This window comes from Tachypleus tridentatus, chromosome 5, assembly GCF_004210375.1.
Source record: "Tachypleus tridentatus isolate NWPU-2018 chromosome 5, ASM421037v1, whole genome shotgun sequence".
NCBI lineage: Eukaryota > Metazoa > Arthropoda > Merostomata > Xiphosura > Limulidae > Tachypleus > Tachypleus tridentatus.
In genome coordinates, this window is record NC_134829.1 from 16,046,735 (window position 1) to 16,059,580 (window position 12,846).

General features: G+C 32.4%; 1 protein-coding gene across 7 annotated transcripts in view; it reads left to right on the plus strand.

Moving 5' to 3' along the window:
• The window catches only part of LOC143250596 (uncharacterized), a 103,301-nt gene that overhangs the window by 23,790 nt on the left and 66,665 nt on the right, over nucleotides 1-12,846 (plus strand). For all 7 annotated transcript variants that reach the window (XM_076501398.1, XM_076501394.1, XM_076501399.1 and 4 more), the window contains exon 2: nucleotides 650-845. In XM_076501398.1, the coding sequence (XP_076357513.1) occupies nucleotides 650-845 (196 nt within the window). The remainder of the gene's footprint in view (nucleotides 1-649; nucleotides 846-12,846) is intronic.

The window sequence follows — 12,846 nt, forward strand, 5'->3', positions numbered from 1 at the left end:
TCCAAAGTAACTTTTTTTACTTCATGGTAAAAACGAACACTAAGAAAATGCTTTAGGTTGTAGCTATCAATTAATGTTCTTTATATAGCTTGGATTTTTAGAAATATTGATGAAATATTTGATTAATTCTGTCACTTAATGCTAGTGAGCTTTTGACCCTTATCAGGAATCTGAAGCAACGGAAAAATAGAGTGAGGAAAAAACTTTGGACGAGGAAGGATAAAAGAAAAAGAGATTTGTTAACATAGTTTTTTCCTCACAAAAGCTTGAAAATACAAAGCGCATGTAAGACATGTCAAAAATATTGTAACCGTTGCTTCAGTAAATCTGGCTGCAGGTATAATTATATTAATCAGGAAACACCTTCGTAGCTTAGATATTTGGAATGTTTAAAATATTCTTAAGGATGGGTAAAGTGCTATAAACTGAGACTTTTTGGAGGAGAAGTGAAAATAGAATTAAAAGCAGAAAAATAGATTTGAATCTTGCTAATTCTCAGCTTTACTTCAACAGAAAATGATTTCGCGTAAATAAGGTCGACAACAATTCATATCGAGTTTAGTTAGAAATAGCTATAATTTCTAGAGTTAAAATCATTATGTGTTAGTTTAACATTTTCATAGAAAAAACTATTCTTTCAATTTCTCAGAAAAGTTCAGCACATTAGAGAAGAGCACAATCTAGGGACTACCTCATCGCCATCTACTGGTTTACCTCAGCATCAACAGCTTTGCCCCCAATGTCACGTGACGGTTTTAACTGCTGAAACTACATCACAGTGTGCGGACTGCAAGATAGCAGCCTGTCGAAAATGTGGGACGTCACTGGCGGAAGGAGAGGGAAGGGTAGGAACTTACTTAGAAAGCTGATTTTCAATTATATTTTGTCCATCAATTAAAAATATTAAATTATATCACAGCATACAACGAGAAACGAGAATGCTTCCGGTTTTTGTTATATTACTACAGAAAATCGCTATTAAAACCGCTTGCTTTATGAATGATTCATATTGCACATAGATGCTTTTTTTTTAACAGTCTGATAACTCGTATTTCGAGTTTCTGAAACACAAAATAATTCTTGCACAATGTAAAATATTTTCTCAACCCAAACGAGCCGTTTTTGCATATATATCTTGCACATGAGGCTTTCTGCTGTGTCGACGGCGGGAAACTGAGCCCTGAATGTTAGCTTGGTAAATACGTAAAATTATCACTGTCGCAACAGGACTTTTGATAGGGTAAGTAAAAATTATTTTAGATTATTGTTTGTTTGTTGAATATCGCGCAAAGCTACACGAGGGCTATCTACGCTAGTCGTCCCTAATTTACCACTATAAAATTAGAAGAAAAGCAGCTAGTCATCACCACCTGCCGCCAGCTCTTGGGCTACTCTTTTACTAAAGAATAGTGGGATTGACTAAGGCATTATAACGCCCCTACAGCTGAAAGGGCAAGCATGTTTGGTGCTACAGGAATTCAAACCTACGACCCTCAGATTATAAGTCGAACGCTTTAACCACCTGGCCATGCCGGGTCTTATTTTAGATTATAGCTCAATTATTTCGTACCTCAATCACCAGCTGAGATTAACCCACCATATTACTTCACTTTTTAGAAGTTCTAGTGCTGTAGATACTATTATTGAGGGAACATTTTTAATTTTTAACGTCGTATTTTTCAAAATAAATTTGATCTGTGCCGAACCTGATGGTGAATTTCTGTATATCTATGTATAGAAAACTGAAAACGCAAGTTAAAAATCAAGTAGCGGATCGTCTGAACTATCGTTTCAAAATTAACTAGGAAAAAAATTCAAAACTTTCGTTTAATTTAAGCTCATATAGAGATCCATGAAAATCGTTTCTTCCCTGCTCTATTTATAGAAAATGCATGTTAAAATGTGTTATAAAGACGACAGGTAACTCTTTCTTAACCTATACATGACCTAAGAAGGTCGAAACGTTGTTCTGTACTTTATTTTAATTAAAGTTTTATTATCCATACAAGCTGTCTTTAGAGTATATTAAAACGGCTAAGGAGATGTATCTGAAATTTTTATGGACACTTTTATTATATAATTTTTATTTGTTATTTGCAAAAGTATATAGTTTGCAACACGCTGTTTAGCTGTAAGCTCAAGGTTTCTGTTACGTACTTCTCTGTAAAGAAATACCTATAACTCTACCCATACACCTACTTCATTTTTATGAAAACACATATCCTTATCTTTACTTAAATTTATGTTCTAGCTTCATCTAAACCCAAATCCATTCAAACACATCCCTAGATTCGTGTAAAACTTTTATAAAAGAGTATCACCAAATTCCATAAAAGCAGTTAACTTCATATATATCTATAAAATACTTAAAGTAAATATAAATATACATTTATAAAACAGATATATAAACATCACCATTTCAGCTGTTGTATATAAAAAAGTATATCCTATTTCAATGTAAACTTTAACCTTCAGATTCATGTGAAGTAATTCTTCTAATTCTATGCAAAACATATAATTTCAGTTGACGCCAATAAGTTATATGTGTTCTGTTTGTTTATATTTTTGCACCAGTGTGTTTTGTCAGATTCTTTGTTTGTTTGTTGAAATTCGCGCAAAGCTACGCGAGGGTTATTTGCGCCAGTCGTCCCTAATTTTGGAGTGTAAGATTGAAGGGAAGGCAGCTAGTCATCACCACCCAACGCCACCTCTTGGGCAACTCTTTTACCAATGAATAGTGGGATTGACGGTACCATTATAACGCTTTCATGGCTGAAAGGACGAACGTGTTTGGTGCGACGAGGATTCGAACCGGCGGCCCTCCCATAGTAATTTAATTTCAGATCTATTTTCATTGTACATTTTATAGCGAATTTCGAAAAGACAACAGTAATTTACAATAATGTCATTTACAAGTAAAACATTTTAAAACTGGGTTTTCTTGAATTAAATTAAGTAGAAACGTGTGCATTTTTACTGTTTAACAGATAAAGCCCTTAAGTTTACAAAAAAAACAAAAAACAAACGAGCTTGCTTTATTTGCAATTCTTGGTTATGTTTGTAGAAAATAAGGGACTGTTGCGTACGTTTTATAATTGTAATATTTTTTTTGGCGACGTTTGTAAAAAGTTTCAATATGTCTGAATCATTCAATCATGTCATTCCACAGCATATGACAATACCCACTCTTATTTTATGCAATATATTTAACACGCTTTACTTAGTAATTTCTTATAAAATGAACAGATCGACATTTTTACTGTATAAAAACACGTTCAACATGTAGAGAATAACTACACCTAATGCAATTTACTTCACGAAATGTGATCAAAAAATAGTCAAACGCTAACTGAGCCTAAACAAATAGCGCAAACTCGGTGACAGTTATAACTGCGCCAAATAAATGAATATGGATCGTGTCACGAAGAGGCTTTTAACGATATTGATGTAGAACACGAAACATTCAGTAACTGATGAGTAGGTTGATAACGTTGTTGAAATTACAAATTAATAACACACATGCCAAAAGTACAGCACTTTTCTTTCTTCTGTACGTGTGTTTTGCTCATCGAATAAAGGTTTATTGAAAGTTGTGAAAATACTTTTTAAAGTCCCAACTATTTGCTAGCTTTGTTTCTTTGTTTGTTTTTAATTTCGCGCAAAGCTACACGAAGGCTATCTGCGCTGGCAGTCCCTAATTTTCCAGTGTAAGACTAGAGGAAAAGCAGTTAGTTATCATCACCCACCGCCAACTCTTGCACTACTCTTTTACCAACGAATAGTGGAATTGATCGTCACATTATAACGCCCCCACGACTGAAAGGGCGAATCCTTTGAATCGTACAGGGACTGAATCCCTGCGACAGGGATTCGAACTCATGACCCTCAGGTTACGAATCGAACGTCTTACTCACCTGGCCATGCCAGGCCTCTTTGTCAGCTATCAGACCAAAATAGAATAATACATACATACAAAGAATAGGCATATTTTTGACTTTCATAATTATTATTTTCTTAGATGACTACTCCTTTTGATATAAAGCGAAAATTAATTGGTAGCTAATTGTAAATGTTTGATGTACAAACTTTACAATCATTGTTTATTCTTAACTAAATTTCCGAGAAGAGACTAACTACACCTAATGCAATTGACTTCAAGTTCTCCAAAGTTTGTAGTTACGCAGGTTCTAACATAATTGATATTTGAGGACATCAGAGTATAACATTAACATGCTGTTTCAACGGCTTCACAGGAAACAGTTTTAACTACAACATTAAGATTACAGAGTTGGTTTGAACAAAGGCTTTATTTTCAAATTATTATCTCACTGACTGCTTTAGTAATTCTATATCAATATAAATGTATGAACGAACGTCGATGCATCTTATAAAATTTATAATTGATGTCACAATATAGATTTAAAACGATGTACTTAGTAATAATAACAATACGTTAAAATAATATAGTTTTCATAGGTATAATGTTGTTATTGTTTTAGCGCAAAAGTTACATAATGCACAATCCAACCCCAAATTTTATTGTCGTAAGTCTGTAAGCTTAGCACTATCTTATCGGGAGACTACATATAACGTGTATAAGTATATGCATTTCTTTATTCATAGGTCATATAAGCATTTAGATAAGTATAGTTAAGTAAAATTAAGTTATTGTAATTAGACGTTAGGATATCTGGCTGTACCTGAACTAACCTCGTGTAATTATTTTGAATCTAAGTAAAATGCTTCTTCCTATGCAGTCAATGTATTTAGTTTTATGTTTTGACTAAAGTGGTGGAGAACAATTTGAAAATGTTTAGTTGTTGAAATAACAACAATTTTAACTACTGTGAAACTGCTGCGCTTGGTCCTGTGTTTAGCGTGTTTGGACTGTGAATCCGAGGGCTCAAAGTTTGAATACGTTGCTGCGAAAACGTGTTCTACATTTGAGGTTTGCGTGCACTATAAAAGTGATGGTCATATCGCACTATTTGTCAGTAAAAGGGTAGCCCAAGAGTGTGGAGTGGGTGTTGTTAGCTGACTGCGCCCTCTAGTTTATTATTTCACAAATACGCACTGTCTCACGCAAGTATCCCTTGTGTAGCTTTACGTGAAAGCTCTAAACCTAAGAATTGCATGCAAGAACTGTGGAAACTCTGTATACATCTTCACACTATTTTTATTTCCATAACAAATGTTTTAACAGTGATTATGAATCAGACTTTTATATATGAAGCCCATTATATTCTTTAGTGCAAAGTATTTTCCAATTACTTTAGCAACAGGTATAGAATATTTCATAGGTTAGGTAAAGTTAAGTATGATTAGTGCTGGATTTTCGGTCGTTATTGAATACAATACAGACAGTATCACTAGTGTGCTTAGCTTCCATTAAATAGGGTTAGCTTCTGTTAATTATGGTTAGCTTTCGTTAAGAGTGTTAGCTTCCATTAACCAGAATATCCATTAAGAATAGTTAGGTTTTAATAAATAGGGTTAAATTTCATAAAGTAGGGATCTCTTCCATTAAGTAAGGTTAGCTTTCTTTAAGATTATTTGTGTCAGTAATAAAGAGAACTTTATAAGTAAGTATGATTTCAGTTAATTCTCTTAGAGGCCTTCTTATGAAAAGTATAAAGGTTATTAACATATATGAAGTAAGCTTAAGACTTGTACAGTCTTAAAATTGGTCATTATAGATAAGTTAAGATTTCTAAATCATTAAAATATTATCTGACAAAGATTTATCTTACGCTTATTTGTCATCTAGGAATGATATTGTAATTCATTTGAAACCTGTGTAGTTCTTAATTTTCGCATTATTATCAGGCATTTATTAACAGATTATATATACTTTAATATCTAAAGCTATGTGATAGCGAAGTGATAATTAGATATGTTTTTATAAATGCTTAACATTCTTTGTAATTTTATAATTTACTAATAAGGATCTCCATTATATACATGAAAGTATAATATATCGGTCATTATCTCCTTTCATTATTACTGTCTTCGTGGCTGCTCATAGCCTAAAATTTAGGCTTTGATACCCACAATGAGAAGAGCACAGATACTCTATTGTACAGCTGAGGTCTTACTAATGAAGAAACATTTCATTAACAGCTCTTAATTACTCAGGTTAGTTTTGTTGGCTAGCACAAACTAAAGTTTTTGTTTTAAGAACACATTCTATACGCCTGGTCACAAAGCACAAACAGCCTATTTAATAACTTTGAGTATTATGTTTCATTGCGCTTAAAAACAACCAAAAGAAACCTTTAAAGAAAAACGTAATGAATTTAGATATTTCTTTTGTCAGTGATATACGAGGATACAGGAAATCTCGCATTATTACACAGCACAAAAATTAGTTATAAAGACTGAAAAAGCATTTCACATCATATGTATTCTAAAAAGGGTTAAAGATGATAACTTGAATTTAAAAATTATAAATACAATTCTATTGTACTGAAAATATATTAGTGTTAAAATTACTATGATAAGAATATTTTCGAAAAAAATCAATTCAAAAATACATAATTTTTTTCCGCAGTAAGACAGAAATCATACATGTAGATGGAACATTATGTGCAAGAAAAATTACAATGGCGTTGTCACATTTGACTTAGATAATAACAGTCGCTTAACTTAACGCAAGAGATCATGCTAACTTAATTTAGTGATATTTGTATGTCTGTTAACCTTCAATCAAAGCGTTGTGTGTGTGTTTTCATTTAGCAAAGCCACATCAGACTATCTGCTGAGTCCACCGAGGGGAATCGAACGTCTGATTTTAGCTTTGTAAATCCATATACTTACTGCTGTGCCAACGGGGGACTCAAAGCGTTGTCCTTGACGAGTCTTATTTGGATAAACGCTATTAATAAACTGCTCTAAGATTATAAGAATGATATATAACACAAGAAGTATCACACCTGCTAAGTTTCTTTAGGTCATTATCTAGATAATTAATTATTAAACGTTTACATAGATTGTTACCTATTAGAAATGTCAATCAAGTAATAATTTTTCATGAAATTTATTCATGCCGTTTGACTAGAAATAATCAATCCAATTTATCACATTTGCTAATCTTTGCTCAAGCCCTAATCTCTGAGAAATTTCACTTCCATAACTCATGTCTGAGATATTTCATCCAGATCATAATTTGTATTTAATTATGCTGTAATATTTTGAGACTTTAGCATACCTACTAACTTCAGTCGTGTCATCAAACTTTCAAAGTTGTATCGAAGTTTGATATGACTTTTAATTTGTTTGAGTTATTATGTCTACTCAATTTCAATCTCATTCGTCAAGTAACTCAACCGATCAGACTGAACGATTGAGTCAATCAGTGTGAGAGGCTCATGTCGCTTTGGATGTCATACTTGACACACCACTCAGTGATCCAAAATGAGTGGCATCAATGAAATCACCAGGTTAAAAACACTAAGGATGGTGTTTATCATTCTGCATAGTTTACTTGACGGGAACAAAAACGTGGTAATTCCAACAACAGTCTTTACTATGAAAGTAGCAAATAGTACAATAAACATAAAGGAATCCATATTTCTTAGCCAAAGCGAAACGTTATTTGGATTTAAGTGGTCAGCTTAACTAACAGTGCGTTACAAGCGTGCGATAACATTCATTAGGTGGTAGTAAAATACTTAATTTCTTTGTTTGAAACTAATACCAAATCACTTTAAAATATAGATATGTAATCATATAAATATTTTACTATTTTGCACAATCAGAAACAGACATGTTTAGATAAATCTCCAGGCGCTGCAAATAATGGTTGATCTTCACTATTTATAAACAAACAGCCATCTTGAAAAACTCCAAAATTGTCCTATGTTCAACTCAATTCAAATCCCTTGTCAACTTTTACGGAAACCATAACTAATACCAATCTTCACAGAGTATTTATTAAGCCTTTGTAATTTGAGACATAATATAAAGTCTAATAATTATTACTTCAATTTCTAACTTAATTCTTGTTTTAAAACAAAAGTAAAAGTAAACATAACTCGAAATAATTTCATGTTTACTACTTTAATCACACACTGACTGCTTAGTTGAAGAACTCTTAAACTCACAAGGTAATTTGTTTAAATTCTATTGAACAGCACGAGTTTGGAAAACACAAATACAGATGAAAATTTTGACTTGAACTTTAATAAAATATGAATTTGTAAAAAATGAGTTGCAAGAAAATCAATATTTGTGTTCAAAAGTTAATTTAAGTTCCTATTACTAATACTCATGTTCGTGTGCCATTTACAAAAAAAATAGTTGGACTGTGTCTTATTATTAATATAATAGTGGAAAAGAAATTCAAACCTAGTCAGAAGGAAATTTGTTTGTACTGTGTGCAATACTAAAATTTTTCTAAATCAGTGAATAACAAAAACTATTCGCTTTAAAACATTGCCTATTTAAATAAAGGATTGCTATAAGTGAGTCTGAGAGCATATCCGAAAAAAAAAGGTTTTAACTTTTTTCTTATAAATTTAATCAAAAAGATAGTTGTTAGTAACTAGGTACAGAACTACATAATGTGCTATCTCTACTATGCCAACCACAGGTATCGAAACAGGAATTATAGCGTTGTAAGTACGCAAACATACCAGTGTGCCACTAGGGAAATGTTTATTACGTCCTATTCAAGAACGAATTAACGTTTTCTGTATCAAAAGAACCTCATTATTATCCGCTTGTTCATTTATTGAATAATTTTGTGTTAACATTAAGTCGGTAGCAAAGGTTAACAAAACAAAGACTGGGTTCCCAAATGACACGGCTGCTTTAAAGGCACGTCTTGTGTGACTGTAATGCGCTTTACACGATGGTATCATAATCTTTATTATCAGACGGTGTCTCTAAAGTTTCATGTCGTTTACTGCTTTAAGCACATAAACAGATCCTTTTCCGTCTCTCTCTTGTTGTTGTTTTTTGGACACTTATCAAGTACGAAAAATCTTCGGTGAACGAAGACGAAAAACGGGGTAATGGATGGAAAGCTCGACTATATATGCAAAATCATCATAAACACATCTTTCAATAAATTTCTGGTGGTGACATTTCAGTAAGATAGGCCTGCGAATTCAAACGTCATAAAAACTGTTTTGGTTTCAATAACTGAATTTTCATTATTCAGCTATGCAAATTTTGAATATAATATTCTTTTTTTTCTGAAATTTTTACCCAATCACTTTAAAAAAATATATATATATAGAGTCATATAAATGTTTTACTATATTGCATAACCAGAAACAGTTTTCAAAAGTTAATGCTCGTGTGTTAATTGTGGTTAGCTTCCATAAAGCAGGATATCCATTATGAATGCCCCCAGTAGCACAATGGTATGTCTGTGGACTTACACAGCAAAACCCAGGTTTAGATACCTGTGGTGAGCAGAGCACAGATAGCCCATTGTGTAGCTTTGTGCTTAATTCTAAGCAAACAAACAAACAAACCATAGGACCCCATTGGCTTTTCAAAAACATTATTTAAGCTTTTTATGCACCAAATTTGCCGTAGGTTCATGACTGCTACCTATATGATCACTTAAGAATAACCTGGTTTCAATAAATAGGGTTAACTTCTATAAAGCAGGGATCTGACATTAAGGAGGGTTAGCTTTCATTAAGTAAGGTTAGCTTTCTCTCAGATTATTTATGTCACTAATAAAGAGAACTTAAAAGAAGTATGAAGTCAGTTAATTCTCTTAGAGGCCTTCTTATGAAAAGTATAAAGGTTATTAATATATATGAAGTAAGCTTTCAAGTAATGTTATTCCTCGACTCGTAATCCGAGGGTCACAGGTTCGAATCCCAGTCGCATCAAACGTGCTCGCTCTTTCAGCCGTAAGGGCGATATAATGTGACTGTTAATCCCACTATTCGTTGGTAAAAGAGTAGCCCAAGAGTTGGCGATGGGTGGTGATGACTAGCTGCCTTCCTTCTAGTCTTACACTGCTAAATTAGAGACGGCTAACGCAGGTAGCCCTGTAGCATTGTGCGAAATTCAAAAACAAACAAACAAACCATACGGACCCCATTGGCTTTTCAAAAACATTTTTTAAGCTTTTTAAGCACCAAATTTGCTGTAGGTTCATGACTGCTGCCTATATAATCACTAATACACTAATAATATTATGTGAGATGTACAAAAATTTAAATAACAGTACTAACAGTAGTGTAATAAAGCTGATGGATACTCTGTATGTTAATCGATTTCAGTAAGTATTGTTATAGATAAAGTTATAAAGTTACTCAGTATGTAGATCCCTCTAGTGGTAAATATTATATAAAGAAGTGGATAATTTTGAGAGTTCCAATCATTCGTAGTTATTTAAAAGTATTAGATAATATGAAATTATTAATTCTGAGCTTTAGAACTATTGCAATGTAAAATAAAGGTGTAGGTTTCGCTTAGATATTATATTAGCAAAGATCCGCAAAATATGTGCGATCAAATTAGTATTTTTATGGTAAAAGTATTTCTATTTGGGTTTAGTGGAATGAAACGTTAACACAATACCGGAAATAAAACTAATTATGTAAATTATGTAAAAGGGACCATCTGCAGTCAAATTAATATCTTTATTGTTACAGTACTTCTTTAAATACAAGATTTCTAGAATAATACAATAGAATTCTAACCACAGATACCGTAAATCTACTTGTCTTAGATCTATCTTTAGTTAAGCCTTTATTAACTGCGATGTATATTCAATGAAGAGATAACTTAACACTGTAGCTTGGCTATGTTTTCTTTACTTTATTTTAGTTAGATACAAATCTTACAGTACTTAATACTATCAATAAATAAACGTATAATGTTACTTTACGATCTAACATCATACATTTATGAAGTTTTGATACGCTTTTCTATATATATTTGTTATGCAACGATTCTACTAAAGTATATTTGCATATGCCTTGTGTTTACATCCATTGAAATGAAATACACGCATATGCGCAATTAAATAGTAATGTGTGCGCGCGTTTCAGGACAGACAAAAACTGAGTATTTATGTAATGGATTTATATTCAGTACTATAATGTTAGGTGTAAAATATATATTTTAAATCATAGTAAATTAAATAATTAACGTCTCTCTGCGAGTTCTCTAGTCTTAAATATATGGCTATATCCATCAGTTGTAAAAGCTGGTAGTTTTTTGACACCACCAGCTATTATTTCCTGTAGGTTTTGCTATACTTTCAAAGCTTTTATTTATTATTTGGCTTCTATGTAACAATATTACTTCTCAACCAGCATTACTAGTGTTTAATTGGATTGGTATTGGACGTGGAGCTAGTTTGTTCATAGCTTTTATATCTCCTTCTTTCTTTCTTCCCCTAAATATCCCTTATTCAACAGGATTGCTACCCTGCTGAAATTCTAACCCACTGTTAACTAAGCGTTGTCTAGTGTAGTACAAAACTATAATATATTTTTATATTGCACTTCACATTACTATGAAACGTGATGATAGCTCACAGTCAGCAGAAAACATTCCCATCAACATGTCCCACTGTTTTGTTAATATATTCGTGCTTTACTTTCTCATTTTCACTTCTCTGCACAAAAACACTTATTTTTAGCCTTTCCACAGTACATCCAGTCTTTTTTATCATCAGTTCATAACTCGTTGTTCTTGAGTGCTTTTCTCTGCTTGTTTAAACACTTGGTTATGTTCAAACATGAAATACCAGTTGTTTTCTACAATTTTTTATTAAGGCTATTTTTTCAACTATCTCAAACCTGTTCTACCACCGATTCTTGCTCGAAACATACATATATTTAATTCTTTTTTACTCAGTTTAAATTATAAATTATTAGAATTATTCTACCCGTCTGTCTAGAAGTTATTTTTGAATTCCCTTCCCTTATAATAGTTCCCCTCCCACCTTGGTAAATCAGTGGTAAGGTTAAAGGATATTAAAACTAAAAATCAGGTTTTTATATCCACAGTGGGTAACATTCAGATAGTCCATTGTATAGGTTTGTGTTCAACAAGAAACGAAAAATGTCTCCCATTTTCATAGTTTTGTTCCTCGCCGTAATCTTTGTTAATGCTCATAAATTCTTTAGATAACACTAAAAATAACTATGAAGCCCCATAGCCCCTGGCACTGAGTTATATATATTTTGGGCAACTCCACCTCTCATCAGTAACCTTTGACAAGGGCAAATCTTTGGATGATGTTGGGCAACTCCCTCACTTTATCAGTAACCTTTGACCAAGGGTAAATTCTTGGATAATTCTGAGCAACTCTCCCCTCATTAGAAACTTTGGACAAGCGTAAATCTGTGGATGAGGTTGACATTTTATTCGTAGTTCGATGTAATTTGTTAAATTTAGAGAAAATTACCAATAATTTAGAGATAAGACTTAAGAAAATAAGTATATACACAATTAACCTAGACCATTTATTCAATATTTAATGGTGCACACTACTTGCTGTGCACTGATTTAGGTAATTGCTTTTATTGTAAGTACAGAAACACTTTTGATATTTAGTTGATATTGGTTGTTATTCCTGCAGTATTGATTGGAATACGGGTTTTTCTTTACATTTAAGAAAACATGTAAAGAAAATATATATGATTTATGTGTATATATTGTTGGATTGGGTATGTGCACAAGGAGACCATAAGATCGAGTAGCAGTATACTGTTGAGCACTCTCTGCTTTTTCATCTATGGATAACTTTAAAATATAACTGCAATTTTACAATTTTAAAATCACTGGCTGAAGCTAAAGACTAGGAACTTTATTGTTTGATCTAAGCCTAATGCCTTATTTAATATTCTTGTGCTTAAAAAAAGT